At 37.7% G+C, this 15,666-nt stretch overlaps 8 protein-coding genes across 8 annotated transcripts; 4 read left to right on the top strand and 4 right to left on the bottom strand.

Annotated features, from left to right (window-relative positions):
- EV154DRAFT_453471 (uncharacterized protein) lies at nt 1-493 on the top strand (the record flags this gene model as incomplete). The annotated part of the gene is made up of 2 exons (XM_051597289.1): nt 1-174; nt 239-493. Coding segments are annotated over 2 exons (429 nt in total), but the record flags the coding sequence as incomplete, so codon positions are not given.
- A 3,061-nt stretch (nt 494-3,554) lies between these two features.
- On the top strand, nt 3,555-5,691 carry EV154DRAFT_571239 (uncharacterized protein; the record flags this gene model as incomplete). Its single annotated transcript, XM_051606245.1, has 8 exons — nt 3,555-3,616; nt 3,679-3,788; nt 3,835-3,904; nt 3,963-4,133; nt 4,208-4,677; nt 4,737-5,349; nt 5,412-5,598; nt 5,662-5,691. 8 exons carry the CDS (start codon nt 3,555-3,557, stop codon nt 5,689-5,691), a joined length of 1,713 nt encoding a protein of 570 aa, XP_051450869.1.
- Nucleotides 5,409-6,715, bottom strand: EV154DRAFT_130030 (uncharacterized protein). Its single transcript, XM_051594010.1, has 3 exons — nt 6,474-6,715; nt 6,348-6,407; nt 5,409-6,284 (listed from the first exon to the last, which is right to left on the bottom strand). The coding sequence occupies exons 1-3, from the start codon at nt 6,619-6,621 to the stop codon at nt 5,722-5,724; spliced, it is 771 nt and encodes a 256-aa protein (XP_051450870.1). The 5' UTR covers nt 6,622-6,715; the 3' UTR covers nt 5,409-5,721.
- Nucleotides 6,332-7,313, top strand: EV154DRAFT_130087 (mediator of RNA polymerase II transcription subunit 31). Its single transcript, XM_051594011.1, has 3 exons — nt 6,332-6,825; nt 6,881-6,977; nt 7,044-7,313. Exons 1-3 carry the CDS (start codon nt 6,741-6,743, stop codon nt 7,225-7,227), a joined length of 366 nt encoding a protein of 121 aa, XP_051450871.1. The 5' UTR covers nt 6,332-6,740; the 3' UTR covers nt 7,228-7,313.
- Nucleotides 7,296-7,904, bottom strand: EV154DRAFT_530984 (uncharacterized protein). The gene has a single exon (XM_051603790.1). The coding sequence runs from the start codon at nt 7,796-7,798 to the stop codon at nt 7,400-7,402; it is 399 nt and encodes a 132-aa protein (XP_051450872.1). The 5' UTR covers nt 7,799-7,904; the 3' UTR covers nt 7,296-7,399.
- A 137-nt stretch (nt 7,905-8,041) lies between these two features.
- EV154DRAFT_530987 (initiator tRNA phosphoribosyl transferase) lies at nt 8,042-10,429 on the bottom strand. The gene is made up of 7 exons (XM_051603791.1): nt 10,154-10,429; nt 10,051-10,091; nt 9,408-9,995; nt 8,936-9,335; nt 8,791-8,880; nt 8,667-8,722; nt 8,042-8,604 (listed from the first exon to the last, which is right to left on the bottom strand). The coding sequence occupies exons 1-7, from the start codon at nt 10,191-10,193 to the stop codon at nt 8,542-8,544; spliced, it is 1,278 nt and encodes a 425-aa protein (XP_051450873.1). The 5' UTR covers nt 10,194-10,429; the 3' UTR covers nt 8,042-8,541.
- EV154DRAFT_530990 (uncharacterized protein) lies at nt 10,430-14,015 on the bottom strand. The gene is made up of 6 exons (XM_051603792.1): nt 13,935-14,015; nt 13,705-13,868; nt 13,233-13,636; nt 11,539-13,170; nt 11,306-11,468; nt 10,430-11,247 (listed from the first exon to the last, which is right to left on the bottom strand). Exons 1-6 carry the CDS (start codon nt 13,987-13,989, stop codon nt 10,756-10,758), a joined length of 2,910 nt encoding a protein of 969 aa, XP_051450874.1. The 5' UTR covers nt 13,990-14,015; the 3' UTR covers nt 10,430-10,755.
- A 107-nt stretch (nt 14,016-14,122) lies between these two features.
- On the top strand, nt 14,123-15,657 carry EV154DRAFT_432044 (uncharacterized protein; the record flags this gene model as incomplete). Its single annotated transcript, XM_051596651.1, has 5 exons — nt 14,123-14,199; nt 14,253-14,307; nt 14,409-14,542; nt 14,613-14,904; nt 14,974-15,657. 5 exons carry the CDS (start codon nt 14,123-14,125, stop codon nt 15,655-15,657), a joined length of 1,242 nt encoding a protein of 413 aa, XP_051450875.1.
- Nucleotides 15,658-15,666: the final 9 nt, after the last annotated feature.

Consider the following 15,666-nt stretch of genomic DNA (forward strand, 5'->3'; position numbering starts at 1 on the left):
ATGAATAACGCATCTTCATCTAAATCTGTAACCCTCGCTGATCAAGATCTTCAAAGAGACATTGATAATGCTGTTCAACTTGAACGTAATAGCCAAATGATTGTTGCTGAAAGAAATGAGGTTCGACCTAAAAATACCAGCAGATCTTACTATAGTAGACAAGAGGAGTGGAAGGTAAATATAGTTATGAACAATGTGCTTAATTATGATTTTAAAAAAATATGCTGTCCTTCATTAGACTTGGTGCATTGATCAAAAGTTTACTGATGGTGTTACAGTAAACGATCGTAAACTCAGTCTTTTCTTGAGAGAGTTCATTGTTCCAAGAGGTCGTAAAACCGAAAGAAATACCGATGGAAGTGCCATTCCTTTAGGTAGAGAGTCTATCAACAGCTACGTCAAGGCTTGTATGGATTTGCAATCACAACAATTAGCTCTTAACAATGAGACGAGAGCCGTAAACAGAGGTCCTTTAGTAGTTGCTTTCATGGAAACATTGGGTAGAAGAGAAGCCAAGAGAAAGAGAGCTGACTTTGATGATCGTGGTGTAAATAGATTGAATGATGGTTACACTCCTAGCCAATACCTTGCCTGTTGCTGTTTGTTCATGCGTCAGAACTCAGTAGTTGCTATCAGAAACCGACTTTGTTTCATGATCAGCCATGCCATGCTTTTGCGCAGCGAAACAGCTCTGGGAATGCAATTTGCCGATCTTTTTACTACTGAGCTCAATGGTCAAGGTGTTTCTCAATGCATTGCTTTGGTAACCAGTATCACTTGTGGTAAGACTAACCAAGATGGAAAAATGCAACATGGATCAGCTCTGAGACATAAAGACGTTGAACTTTGTCCAATCGGTGCACTTGCACTTCATCTCTTTTCGCGTTTTCATTTCGAGAACGAGCCTTTCCCCGATTTCAGCTCACGTAAGAACTGGTATCAAATCTACCTTTTTCCTGCCCAAGGTACTAGCCAGCCAATCAAGTATGATGAACAGGCCAAATTTTACCGTGAAATCCTTACCGAGGTTGGAGTGTATACTTCAAAGGTGACTCACGTGAACCGAAAGAGTGCCATCAACATGATTTGCCATTCGGGTGTTCCTGGTGATGAGCAGCGCTTGGTTGGTAGATGGGGTGGTGATCGTATGCTTGGTTCATACATTGATAAATTGCCTATCATGGCTATAAAAGCTCTTGCAGGCTTTACTGTCCGTCATGGTGATTATTTTCTCGCCCGCACGGTTATCACTCCACCCGAGGAGCTTCAAAAAGTTGTTTTTCCTGAGATAGAGTCCTGGTTGGAGAAGTTTCACAACAAGGAGGTGGACAAGGACATGGCTGGACATAACTTTCTCCAAACTTTGTTGTTCTTGAGAACTGTATTTCTTCAGGTAAGCTAATTATTATTTTATTTTTATTAATGCAAAATCTAATCAAAGTTATATTTGTAGGATGCAGTTCTCTTGATGCAAAAGTATCCGAGTCTATATTTGTGGACTAACCCTATTTTTTCGACTGAGGCTTTTAAAAGCTTTTCAGAGCAATTAATAGCTTCAGTCGCAAACTCTGAAGCGAGAGTAGATAACAACAGCATACTAGAAAATGCCATGCCTGAGCTCCTCGCTCACATCAGGAGTAACGACAAGGCTGTGCACGGATCTCTTCAAGAAATCCAATCGAAGATCGAAGCGGTCAGAAAGGACCTTGTGGACCAGCAATCCACTAACAAAGAGCTTCAAAATGATTTAAACAATCGTCTACAACACACCGCCCCCTCCTTGTCTGCCCCCTCTCTGTCTGCCTCCTCTCTGTCTGCTCCCTCTCTGTCTGCTCCCTCTCTGTCTGCTCCCTCTCTGTCTTCCCCCTCTCTGTCTGTCTCCTCTCTGTCTGTCTCCTCTCTGTCTGTCTCCTCTCTGTCTGTCTCCTCTCTGTCTGTCTCCTCTCTGCCTGCCCCCTCTTCTTCAATTGACACTGAAGTATGTTCGACATATAGAATGAACAGACATTTTGTGACGGTCACCGATGTTTGGAGGGAGTATGATGCCGGTATCATGGGCGAACCATCAATCCGATTTTTGGAGGAACGCTATGGTACCGGTTGGCGCAGGGGGGATAGAAAGGAATCAAGATTTTTGAGCCGGCGAATGACAATCATTCGGGAGATAGAAAGACTTGCTGCTGACCACAAAGTGTCTTGTGATGAAGCGACCATGCTTTTGGAGAAGCGCCGAGTGGAACTGGGAATGTCTTTAGACAAGTTGAGAAAGACAATTTCCGGTGAAAAGTAGTTTTTTTTTATATTTGTACATTTTTTTTTTTACTGGCTTATGCAAATAAAGACCTTTTTTTTTTATAAAACCAAAGAATGTGAATACCTTTATGTCTAAACGTTAGGCTGCTTCTTAGACTCTCGCATTATGTATTTGAAATTGTTCAAGGGTTTAACGATGAGTAGTTGATGTCTTTTATTTATAGGATTTACTACATGATTCCAATCATGGGTAAAAATAATAAGATTATATATTCGAGCTACCAGCTTTATATGCTTTAAGATGATAGCATCAGAATTATCAAAAAAAAAAAAAAAGAATTTAGTTAGATTGGTCGTTGAACGTTTAAAGTAGGTGTCATATTCAAGTATGCATCAAAAGACTCTCACTTTGAAGGGGACTTTTTTATTTAGTTGACAAGGTAAGTTTACGATTTAAAAAAAATTCCCCATTAATAAGGGACATAGATCAGCTTTTATTCTTTCAAATGCTCCATTGGTAAATCCCTCTTTGTTATTTGTTCGGATTGGACGCCTAACATCGTTCGAAATATGTTCCTGAATGTTAATATGCTGTGGTTTTGCACGAAAATCTCGAAAGCAAAGTTAAGATAAACTCTAAAATCAGTTCAATTATCGAGTGCGTTAGTTTCTAACAGACTCTTAAAGCTCTATAAAATATAAAACAAGAGCAAAGTATAACAATATGCCACTTGATCGTGTAAAATTCCAATTTTCGTGATTTCGGACTTTTATTCTTAAAAATACATGTCATTTGTGAATAGAAAAACAGAAGCCAGTAACTAGTGTTATTGCAATAATCATTAAATTTATAGACGCAACTGGGATTGATGATTGCCAGATCAAAAACAAGTCGTTTTATGTTAAGTATATAGTAGACATATCTACTCTTTCAACATATAGTGATATAAATCTTAGGTAATGCATCTATATTTTCGCTTTTTCAATCCGATTGTGAGGTACTAGGCCGAAATAAAGTTGTGATCCCATCAATGCAGAAGACTGCCTTAACTAGGATGGGCATCTTACTATCCCTGATAGACAATTTCTGTCTGAATATACCTTATGTTCGTCTGAATGTCTTTTACATTTGTCTGTCGTCCCATAATATAATTTTATTTGTTTTATCATTTGTCCGAATTTTAATGCAGGTTATCACGAAAAAAAAAAAAAAAAAAACTCAGTTTGCGCTGATTTCTTTTTTTTTCTCTGCCTTTTGTCTGACACCAGCGTTTACTTATCGAAATTTGAAGTCATAAGGAATGAATCAAGAGCAAAATGAACTCAATGGTTATGGAGTGGAAGGCACTATCCCACCCGAAACGTAATAAAACACTTTTTCTTAAACGTTAACTTTTGCGTCTTTTTAACCTTGTTTGATTTCAGTTCGTTAAAACATGCCAAGACAGACCAAGGATTGAACAATGTTGTAGCTGTGTTTGTTGTACAGTTTGATGTGCACAAGGGAAACTTGGTTGAATGGCAATACCCCGAAGGTAAGATTACCTTTCTTTAAATTGCAGTTGCTTACATTCTCAGCAGACTTTGATTTGGAAGGTGTTGAGTATCAAGCTATTTGCAGCGGATTACATCGTATTGAGTCAGACGTGATGTATGTAACTTTCACAAGTTGAATCGTCTTTTTTTAACTCAACAGAAACTTTCTCTAGCTATTTTTCACGAAACGACGTGTACGGAATAAGTGTGTTTCAGAATATGCCTACCGAGACTGAAAGAGGGGCCCATATGAAGGCTATTGGAATCATTGTACAACCCACACTCAATACAGGAATCTGTGGTCAGGTATGGACTCACAAAAAGTTTCTGAAAAAAGAGTTAAGGTAGACCAAAGAAGAAAAGATATATGGGTCTGAGCTCAGTACCTTTTTTTTTAACTCATATGCTATAACCATAGTCATCACATGGTGGTTTCTGAAAGCATCGAGTCTAGTCGATATGAAAGACTACTAGAATATTATACCCATCATCAATACCGAGAGGAGCAACAGGAAGAGAGAGAGCAATCACCAAATTTTTATTTTCCCGAGTCTAATAATCATCATAGTGTCAATTACAATTTGAAGCATAACGTGGCAAAAGGCATGTTTAGACACGACGAATTTGGTGCCGACTCATTCTCTGATTTTGTACACAGATTCGGTCCAGATATTTTTGTATTGTGGAAGGCAGCCTTGCTGAGAAAAAGAATCATGTTAATTAATATGCCGCCTATGGAGACGGCCTGTGAATATGTCTACAATATCCATCTTCTGGGTAAAGTGCCAACGCAATTTCAAAACAGAAGAAGTGATCTTGTACCTAAATTTACTGTTGGTGTAAATGATATTCCTCAATTAGAGAAAAAGAATCAAAGTTACGTTGCATGTAAAGTAGCTTTACAAAAAAATTAATAGTCATACGCTAGCTAACTTAAACTGAGTTAGGCACACCTGACTCAATATTTCAAATTAAAACCGAACTATATGACTTATTAATTACACTTCCAACTCCATCATTTCATCATCCTATTAAAGGAAGCAGCAACTCTCATCAGGCGATTCCATTGTCCGAGATTAGTAGTAATCAGCCTCGTTTCAAATCTAGTGTGATGTCAACAACGCACAATCCAGCCGATTTTACACGGTTTCGTATCATGTGGAAACAATTAATGTCAAGCTCTTCCACATCATGGGCTGAATATGTAGCGGCTGAGCCAAAAGACATTGTCCATACTGCCGCTGCTTTGGTGACGGGTGTGTATTATTGGCTGTACCAAGAGCCACACGAATCCTCTCCCTCCCGTTTTTACTCTTCTTGGCAGAATTTGTTTGCTGGTAATACTCGTCGTGATAGCAACAACCAGTTGCCGATATTTTTAAATCAAACGTCGACTGCCGACGAAAGCCAAAACTTATTGCTGGACGAAGATGAAGAAGATGCCACCGAAATCAATAACAGCGAAGTGTTTAGTGTAGTAGCTGCCAGAGCTTCCAGTGAAATGTATCAAAGTCAAGAGATCGACGTTCTTGTGAAGGAAGACAATGAAATTTTGTTGGGGTAAATAATAATCATACTAGACAAATGACAACCATCATTTATTGAACATTCATTTCATGTAGATTCTTTCATTCTCTAACGTACTATCTATTATCGACCTTGCAGACAATATTATCTGTCAATGAAGAGGAAGGGTGTGAGATCATACACTTGTATCCAAAAGATGTTGTTCAGCTAGGTCTAGATCCACAGACCGATGTTGAGTTTATAACCGAACTTGCGAAATTGTATTTTAGAAGACGGATTATTGTAAGTGGCATTCATAATCCTCAAGCTTGCATGACTTTATGCTGTTGTCGTCAAATAAATAAGAGGAATAGCAATGGTGCAATTCGTATTTAATAAATAATAAAAAAGAATAAGAAATTACTGTTAGGATGCAAATTTTCTACAACGCCACAATGCAATTGCTAAATCCACAGTATCTAATTTCCTTGGTACCCCTAAAGCAACCACTGTATCATCTTCAGGTAAATGAATGGATTCAATATCTCGTTTATCCCATATCCGTTGTATGTGATAGCAAGGAACATGCGGATGGGTCCCATCCAAAGATTCAATCTGATGGTCCAATTCACACAATGTTTCGGACGTACTGAAAGATAAAATACATTGATACCCCATGGGTGATGTTGAATTCGCTTTCCACTGCGATGCCGATTTTGCTGTCAGAATATGAAATGTGTTTGAGGGGCGTTTTGCAAATTGAGCAAATGATTCCTTATGTAAGAGACTTTCAACGTGGTTTTGCATATCGTTTCTGTACGTGGCTGAACCTCGAAATGCTGCTCGGTAACTTCCCTTCCCAAATATCTCTAGCACTTTTCTCGAAAGATTGACGTACACTCCTTTTCCACCGGACTTCTTAAAGGTGGGGAAAGCCCAAAATAATTTTGTAGGTTGATGCCAACCTTTTTCAAAACGGATCATGAGTTCTACAAACAAAAACAAAAAAAGACGTGAGTATACAACCGACCATGGAGACTTTAATAATATACCATTAGGAAACTGGCGAAAATGAAAAGTGCATAGTCGTAAAGGCGAAGCTAATATTTTAGCTGTAAACAAAAAGGTTAATTTAACTGAAAATAATATATTTTCGTAAAAAAAAAGAATATACAGACCATGCGCATGGACTGCTAGTTTTGCTTCCAAGGAACTGGGAGAATCCTCCACAATTTGTAGTAATTGAGAAGGCTTAGGTCTTTCGTGTAAAGATTTGATGGGTTTGCGCCATTGTTTGATAATGTCTGATATTGTTCTTTTTGACATGCGTTAAAAGTATTACAAGCTGAGAGAGAACGTCACTATTTTTATTATTTTCCTGTTAAAACCCAACTTTTTTTTTTTCACTAAATATTTTGGGGTTCACTTCTCTTCTTGTATTAATCATGTTGGATTCAGAAGAAGAAAAAAGACGATTTACCATTGAATTGGAATTTATTCAATGCTTATCCAATCCCTGGTACCTCAATCGTGTGTATAGGCTTTCATTAACCTTTGCTACTTTAGTCTTACTGTATAAAACTAGATCTAGCACAACAGCAGTATTTTAAAGATCAGGCTTTTATCAATTACTTGGATTATTTACAATACTGGAAACAGCCAGAATATGCCAAATTTGTAGTGTAAATGGGATTTTTTTTTTACAGTTGTTTTGAAATGAGAGTATTAAAAAGTGATCAAAAATATAGATATCCACACGCGCTGTACTTTTTAGATTTGTTACAGCACCAGCAGTTCAGGGACTACGTCAGCACCTCTGAAAACACACAAGAGGTGCATCGTATGCAATATTACCACTGGCAATTTTTAAGGAACCCACCCAGCACAGCAACCGACGAATTTTCTGCATTAAAAAACGAAGTCGATAAATAAATATTCTATTTTTGCAGCATGAATTATTTATTTGTGATAAGAATTCGATACAAAAAAAGTTTAAAAAAGTGAGAGGGACAAAAAAAAGTTAAAATGTAAAAAAAAAGGGTGTATGTTTTGTTTAAAAAAAAAAAAGAAAAAGAAAAAGATATAAAAAAAAATGGGAGAGGGATTAATGGTCGATAGTTAATAGGTTCGAGGAAAGACAGGTGGATGAAGCCAAGGCGCCTTTAACCCTACTACGATTGATTACCATGGCAGCACTACGTGCCTGCTTTTTCTTATCCTTCACTGCAAAACGTGCCTTTGCCCTTCTTTCCTGTCTTGACAAACCTTTAACAACAGGGTCCGTTACTGCTGTGGTGGATGCGGAGGACGAGGATTCAATGGGCTCTGGTGTTGGCACTTCATTATGTTTGTCATTACTTATTGGTTGTCGTCTCTTGATGGATGGAGTGATAACCTCCACCCAGTCTCCTTCTCCGTCAGCTGCTTCATATTGATCATTAAAAGGTTCCTGAGACTGTACTTGCTGTTGTTGATACCAAGAGGATAACCAAAGGGGGAGCATGGACTTGTTTTATGTAGTAAAGAGTTGAAAAAAAAAAAAAAAATAGAGTCGAAAATAAAAAGATTTAAGCGAGGGTGCTGTTTGTTTAAAAGATGTTGGCGACTACGAACAACGAAGACGACAACAAAGGAAAAAGAAAAAGCAAAAGAAAGGGAGACTAGTAAAATTCATTAAATAGTACAGCATAATTTCCTTTCATGTAACGTGATAGGATCATGATGTAAATTATTATTTAAATAAAGATCATTGGTAACAGAAATGAATGGTGTATAACCAAGGTCCCGCGTTATCGTCAGTTGATAAGGATATTACTATAGTTATTCTCACACATCATTATAAAAGGTCTATATCATTTTCCCCTGTTATAACATATTGTAATTTTGACGATTAGTCTCTCTCTCTCGAACCTTGTTTTTTTTTTATAATCATTAGTTATGTACGTAGTAACACCGTCATGCATTGAAAGGGCTGGTTGGAAACGATATTTTCCCTTTCTTTATCCCTATTTGCCAAACTTCTGAGAATAGTAAACATATATACGCGTACACTTTCTTTCCATGGTATACTTTCGCGATAAAACACAATATATTCTGGAAAACCACAACAAGGGAAGCATACTTTATCTAGCGTTAGCTGCATGTATACATCATGCCCTTTTCTTTATTTTCTCCAATATACAATTACGTAATGATTATTACTGCATGATACGTTTTTTAATATTGTAATAATCAAATGACCGTGAACTAGCCTGAATGACTCATAAAATGTGTATTGACTCTTTTCAAAGTAACTCTGGAAGGTGATGCCTAAATTTGATATGACCAGTTAAATTTTTATGTTTTTGTGAGATAACTGTTATGCAATTTACTTTTTCCCAATTAGATATGATTCGAACTAGTTGATGTTGGACAGTCTTCTTATCCACTACGTATTTTAAAATTAAGGTTGATTGTTTTGAAATAAAGAAACTTAAAGCACTTTTTTTTTTATACCTCGTGGTTTAGCTGATGTCAACAATTGGCCATTTAAATCATAATAATGAATTAATATGGATGTTAAAATACCTACGGAATAGTCTTTGCCTAACAAGAATTTATATGAGTGGAAATTTTTTCATACGTGAATGCATTTCGTTACCTGTGGAACAATGTACAAGGATTCGTTTATTTTCCATTATCGGATCATGCACAAATTCAATTGCCTTTTGTATACTAGCCCCAAAAATGATCTGACCTTTCTTCCCGTCGGGTATGGGCAAATGAAGATACTTGCTACTGTCCATGCCTTCATATTCAAGCACGGAACAATTTATAATATAATCAAAGTTTTCCCAGCAATAAGGCGGCTTACCACTGGCGTAATTTCCAATGCCTAGCATCGTCGGTTGAACCATCGCAAAATTCTTTCCATCCGCTTCGCCTTCTTCCATTAATGCATCCTTATTTGCCGCCACAATACATTTGACCTTTTCCTCACATTCTGCTTGGTTTGACAAAATATCTAGATGATTCTTCCAAAACATGATATGCGTCAACCCCTAAGAAAAAAAAAAAAAAAGAGGTAAATATTGGATTTACAGCAAACATTTATCGTTTCTCCAAGGGCTTACCAAAGCCCAGGCTTCCTGATCATCTCCTGAACCTTGAACATATAAATAGCCAGGTCTTGACTGGCACCCGGTTTCAACAGCTTCTGACGCACTCAAACAAACCACAGGACAAAAAGGTGCATCATCAAAATCCGGTGGTGACTCCACAACAGCGTCATATGATTGAGGTGTAAACCAAATAGGTCTTAAAGGTTTGACTAATCCGTTTGAAACAACCTCCATATCGATGCCAGAATCCAGTAGTCGCTGCACAAATCCGTCTAATTTGGCTTCGATTTGTGCATGTTCGGATCTCGAGACCGCAGTGGGGAGTGAATGAAAGGCCATATCCCAATCCTTTTCATCCTGCTTTATACCTTGAGAAAGACGGTGTCTATGGACCGCCCGGTTAATGGTGCAGCACCAGATAGGGATGGTTTTGGATAATGCGTCAGGGATACGCTTTCCTTTTCGAGTCGAGTCAACAATCATACATCCCCCGTGTTCTAGTATGATTGGGAGTAAATGAAGATTGTTTCTACGGATATTGAAGTCCCAGATATGCATGTGTCCATCAGTCGATTTGAAATATCCTGAATAGGCTTTTTTCTACTTTTTTGCTGGTAAGTTTTTTTTTTTTTCTTTTTCTCAAAGTGATCATTACTTTGGTTCTGTCAATATACCACGATCCACAACGTTCGTTGGCTAAACAGAGAGTGTATCAATATGGCTTAGACATTGAGGAAAGAAAAAAGGCTTATACTTACCAACAAGTGCTAGTTTAGGCATCAGTTCTGTCATTTCCATGACAAACGAAGCATCGTCAACGATCGATCTGAGACGATTATAACTTTTTTTTTTATTATTATTTTTATATTAATGGGGGGTGTTCTTGACCTTTATACTCTGAAGGGATGTTTTATTTTTACATATTTTTACTATCGTTTCTAATCAACTTGGAATCAAGATTGAATTCCGTGTTTCCAAAGCAGAATTCATCGTCCATATTACTTGCGAAAAAGAAAGAAAGAGAAAAAAAAAAATTCGGGAGGTAAAATAAAAAAACAAAGAATTATACTAATCTGGGTCTCTTTGGTGAGAAGCTTGGAGTGATCGATTGCTTTCTTTTACGAAGAGAATATTCATCATCGTCTTTGGCGAATCCTTGGATATTATTTTCCAAGATGAGGATCGTATTATAAAGAAGATGAATAATGGGTTTGATTTTCACAACGAATTCAGTCAACGATTCCGGGAAATAAAGTCTAGCACTTTCCTTGACTAAAGTAATAGATCCATGTGTGCATTCTTGATATATTCCGCACATTGAGAATCCTATCAGTAAACCTGTTGTTAGAACTAGGGCTAGTTATGAATTAAGAACTCTCTTGACATTACCCTGGATGATGAATCCTATTGTTTTAATTGTTTCGCGACTTTGAGGATACTTATCCACTGCCTCGGATAAGAAGTCTTTTAGCACCTTTGGTATTCTAAGATATCTTGCATCAAGATATTTTGATTCATAGATGTCTCTCTCCTGTTGGAAATTGGCTTCGGCATACAACATACTCAACGAGTTATATTTCAATGTTAAATTGATCGTTTCGTCATCAGACTCGCGATTAAAAATTCCTTTGACAGATGATCCTGCTACCGTATACTTGATTTTTTCAATAAATCCGAAAACGGTATCTAACAGATCCCCCACATTTGAAAAGTCTGATATGGACATAGTGGGAGAGTTAGTGAATAATCGCAATGCATTCATCAATGTTTCTTTAACCCAGTATAATGCGGGTGATTTGTGAGGATGCACCTTGATACTAGAGATGGCAACATATAAGCTATCAAAAGTAGTCTATACATGATTTTTAACACTTTTGTCAGACTTTTTTTTAATAGTTTGAAAAACTTACTTTTCCTTTCAAGAGTTGAAAAACACTGTGCAAAGGTACATCCGCCTTCTCAAGAAATGCATTAGGTTTCATATTCTCAATATCTTTTTCGTCGTTAGCTGTAAAGGCAGCTATATCATCCCAAAGATCATCTTCTATATCAAAGATAAACGAATGTACAGCACTGTAAAAAAATAAAATGAGGATGTGTGAATAAAAGAAAAGCAATACTATCGGACATGTCATCATCTTACTGTTCAAGAGGAATATTTTCTGCAGCAAACTCCATCACTTCTTCAACTACAGTGCCTGACTTGAGCACAATTCTGTTCTTTTTACAATGCTGTTTGTATCTTTTTTTAATCTTGGCTAAATCCTCATAATCAACAGTAGCTTGGGTTGTGCCAAGTACCACGTTTCTCATCTTGTTGAAGGCGGTGAATGCTGCTTTGTTTTGCGACCTGTTCGAGTTTAGTATTTCGTCAACCATAGGATTGTCTTCTGGAAGGTTACATGGACTTTTATCCCTTGTTAAAGCAGTTGCTTCGACGCACACAGAAGGTGCAACAGCAAGCACAGAAGATGTATCAGCAGGCACGGAAGGTGTATCAGCAAGCACAGAAGGTGTATCAGCAGGCACGGAAGGTGTATCAGCAAGCACAGAATTGTTTTCTGTTGGATCAGACCAATCTTCCACTGTGGTCTTCCAAGGGTTCATCTCAACCGGTACGCTTTTTTTGAACGTTTTATCGGTAGAGATAGAATTATTTTCTGCGGGATTTTGGGGTAATGAATCCATCGTTTTATCAGGCATGAAAGAATTGATTTCGGAAGAACTTAATACAGGATGACTTTCTAGAACAGGGTTCGATGCACTTTTGAGTGTGGTCGATTGATCTTTAGAGTGGATGTCTCTGGAAGATTTATTCGCATATACAAAAATGTCCTTCATAGGCTCAAATACAGTGTGCCGATATACGGGATAGGCATCTTGACTTTCAGACGCATGTCTTCTTAGTCCGCTCAAAGTAGCGTTTTTTTGAAACGGCGAAATTGAATCATCATAGGCTGGCCTACTATTTGATTTGGAAAGCAATGATTTGCTCTTGATGGATCCATCGGTACACGATGGTGGGTCGGGCGATACATCGGCACGTATTCGGCTCGTTTTTGCAGCATTTATTTCAAAAGTCGCTGATACATCCTCATTCGTGTCATTTTCTTCTATACCAGGCGTAGGCAGACTTCCCACAACGGGATATTGGTTATATGAGGTATCTAACATGGGCAAACGTTGTGTTCCATCATCGAGAGAACTGTCATTGACATGCGTCGAAGAGAGGTTATCTGATGCGTCCCGTAAATGGATCAGGTCGGGATGATGGTCTTTGTATGTGATCCAAATAGCTCGACTTTCAGTGGTGGGCTTTGAGCTGATGGATTCCTTTGGAAGGGTTGGTTTCACCGTGCTTTCGGTTGGTTTAGGTGCAAGGTCTTGAGGTTTCTGGACTTTCTCGGTTACGCTTGTGTCAATGGGATTTTTAGTTGTTACAGGAGGTAATGGTGCACCCAGTGAGGGAGGGTTCTCCTTGAGATTTTTAGACGCATCGTTGGTTTGTTTCTGTAACTCCAGTCGTTGAGAATTTTGAATACTGAAAATCTTCAAAAGCAATTCAGTAATAGCCGGACATCTTGCTATTGCTGGAGGTGCTCCATTTTCTTGTGTTGAAGTTTTAGATGATGCTAGCGTGTGTGGTCCCTTTTTTGTTGTGGAAGAAGAGGATGCCTTGGGAGGTATATTTACATTTTTCGAGGTGGAAGATGATGCTGCATGAGATGGGGACTTGTCAAACGATCCAGTAGGTGCCATTTTTGGGACTGGGTGCCTATTATAAAACACTTTTTTTTAGAACGTAATGTTATGAACTGTTCATTACTATTACTATACGTTGATGATGCTTGTATTTTGCTTACAGCTCCTGGTACTTGTGTGGGAGCAGACTTTGCTTTTGCAGGTGATTGTTGTTGGGTTCGTATAGAACGAGGTATTTGGATGGGAGATGGTATAAAGAGAGGTCCTCCTTCGGATGCTCTGTTGGAATTAAAGGAATCACCTGTGTTTACTGGACCGCTTAAGCTTCCCTTATATAATTTACCACCGGAACCATCCAATTCCGTAGTTTGCTGATGCGCAATGGGGGGTTGGGATAGCATCGGTTTGGAAACATAAACTCTTTGTATATCCATCTCTTCATCATCGAAATCTTCAGCAGGAACAACGATAGGTTTATTTTTCTTTACGTTTTCAATTGACAATACATCGTCCCAAGAAGGCATATCCCTTTTAAATCTCTATATATTTTGACGTATTTAGAAAGAAGAAGAAAAAAAAACACGTTGTTCACTATTGATGTGTTTACCCTTCCTATCTTCATAGCATTTCTTTCGACTCTGTTTGACCAAGTCATTTTCTGTGACTCCTTCGGTGAAGTAAAACTCCTAAAAGTATCCTTGTCATATTCAAAGAGACCTCTCACGCTTACAGCTTCATGAGGTCTTGTTGCCTTCATGTACCGTAAGACAACTGAAAAAAAAAAAAAAAAAAAAATGTCAGAAATGACTCTCTCTTATTTTCACTTAAAGTACCTACATTGTCGCATTGCTAATATCTCAGAATGAGAGGGACTCGTTTTATTTCGAGGCATGTTTTAAATACGTGTATATGATAAACATAAAGGAAGAGAAAAAGTTGCCACACGCGATTTTTTATTTTTTATTTTTATTTGCAGCCAACCTTTTTTTTTTTTTTTTTTTTTTTTTTTTTTGTCTCTTGTCAAGATGCATCCAAGAAGCGTTTTTAATAAGGAACCTGATTTTAATCGACTGGCAGAAAAATATGAATCGTTTGAAAAATTGTAATGTCATACTTTATTGCACTTTTTTTTTCCCGCTTATTAACCTGAAGCAGTGTAAAGGTCGGAAACAACAAAAGGGCTTACATTGATTTCAAAGATCCTGAAGCAGTAAAGTAAGTTGATCTGCTATTTTTTTTTTCTTTTAAAAAACAAGTCCACTAAGCAATCCTATTTTCAGGCAATTGACTGTATGTCTTTTAAAAGATCAGTTTGACATTGACATTGATTTCCCTTTGGATTCACTTTGTCCTGCAGTCCCCAACAGACTCAACTACATTCTTTGGCTGCAAGATTTGATAGACGATACACTGACCGATGCAAAAGACATTATTGGTATCGACATGTAAAAAAAAAAGAATTATCAGTTTATAGAGAGAGAGAGAGTATACTCATATGACCCTATTTTTTCTTAGTGGAGTGGGTGCATCCTGTATTTATCCATTATTAGGGTGTGCAACAGATTTAAACTGGCGATTTCTAGGTACCGACATTGATCTCAGATCGATTGATTATGCAAAAGAAAACGTCAAGCGAAATCATTTGGAAGACAGAATTACAATTCAACATACCGCCGATCCTAGTAAAATTTTCTTACTGGAAGATACAGTACCCGTGTATACATTTAGTATGTGCAATCCTCCATTCTATAGCAGTCAGGAAGAATTGGATGAAGGTTTAGATAATAAGGAACTGGAACCATCCGCCGTAAGTTTTTCTCTCTCTCTCTCTCTCTTGCTTATACAACGGAATTCTAACGCCAGATTGCCCCCCCAGGTTTGTAATGGATCCAATGGAGAGATGATTACAGAAGGAGGTGAATACGGATTTATCTCGAGAATGATTGAAGAAAGCTTAATACTGCAAAAAAGGGTGATATGGTATACAAGTATGATGGGATTAAAAAGGACGATTCGACCGCTTGTCCGATTATTAAAAGAATCAGGCATCTCCAATTATGTCGTAACAAACTTCACACAGGGAAACACCACACGTTGGGCAATTGCCTGGTCGTTTTATGATAATCGCCCGACCCATATTAAAATGCTTGAATCTTGGTTGCCCAAATACTCTTTTGAAGTAGAGTTGCCTCAAAACACAGATGTCGTACATTCGTTTTTAAAACCTATCTTGGACGATTTAGATATTGGACATGTTGTATCAGGAGATGAAGACGGTGAAATTATTTTGGATTGTACTGTCGATAAAAATACATGGTCTAGAGCTGCACGAAGACAAAGGAAACGACAGAAATTAGAATCACAAGAGGAGGAGAAATCAGAAAATCCCTTTCAATTTAAGCTTGAATTATCATCCAGTCGATCACCATCCCTGTCCTATTTACAAATTATTTGGTTGAAAGGTGGTGATAGACCCATGTTCGAAGGATTTTGGTCTCATCTAAAGAAACGTATCGAAGAAAATTGCGGTATCTATAGAGGAAGTACTTTTTCAAAATAAAAAAAAAAA

This window comes from Mucor mucedo (assembly GCF_025094135.1).
Source record: "Mucor mucedo strain NRRL 3635 chromosome Unknown EV154scaffold_219, whole genome shotgun sequence".
Lineage (NCBI taxonomy): Eukaryota > Fungi > Mucoromycota > Mucoromycetes > Mucorales > Mucoraceae > Mucor > Mucor mucedo.

Coding starts and splice junctions, on each gene's coding strand:
- EV154DRAFT_530987 (XM_051603791.1), bottom strand. CDS start 10,193: ATGGAAATGACAGAACTGATGCCTAAACTAGCACTTGTTG. Junction 8,881..8,935: donor CCTTGTACATTGTTCCACAG/GTAACGAAATGC, acceptor AATTCTTGTTAG/GCAAAGACTATTCCGTAGGT. Junction 8,723..8,790: donor GACATCAGCTAAACCACGAG/GTATAAAAAAAA, acceptor TAAAATACGTAG/TGGATAAGAAGACTGTCCAA.
- EV154DRAFT_530984 (XM_051603790.1), bottom strand. CDS start 7,798: ATGCTCCCCCTTTGGTTATCCTCTTGGTATCAACAACAGCAAGTACAG.
- EV154DRAFT_130087 (XM_051594011.1), top strand. CDS start 6,741: ATGTTGGATTCAGAAGAAGAAAAAAGACGATTTACCATTGAATTGGAA. Junction 6,826..6,880: donor CAATCCCTGGTACCTCAATC/GTGTGTATAGGC, acceptor GTATAAAACTAG/ATCTAGCACAACAGCAGTAT. Junction 6,978..7,043: donor GAATATGCCAAATTTGTAGT/GTAAATGGGATT, acceptor TCAAAAATATAG/ATATCCACACGCGCTGTACT.
- EV154DRAFT_130030 (XM_051594010.1), bottom strand. CDS start 6,621: ATGTCAAAAAGAACAATATCAGACATTATCAAACAATGGCGCAAACCC. Junction 6,408..6,473: donor ACTAGCAGTCCATGCGCATG/GTCTGTATATTC, acceptor TTTTGTTTACAG/CTAAAATATTAGCTTCGCCT. Junction 6,285..6,347: donor TTTTCGCCAGTTTCCTAATG/GTATATTATTAA, acceptor TTTTGTTTGTAG/AACTCATGATCCGTTTTGAA.
- EV154DRAFT_530990 (XM_051603792.1), bottom strand. CDS start 13,989: ATGCCTCGAAATAAAACGAGTCCCTCTCATTCTGAGATATTAGCAATG. Junction 13,869..13,934: donor GATATTAGCAATGCGACAAT/GTAGGTACTTTA, acceptor TTTTTTTTTCAG/TTGTCTTACGGTACATGAAG. Junction 11,469..11,538: donor GAAAATATTCCTCTTGAACA/GTAAGATGATGA, acceptor ATTTTTTTACAG/TGCTGTACATTCGTTTATCT.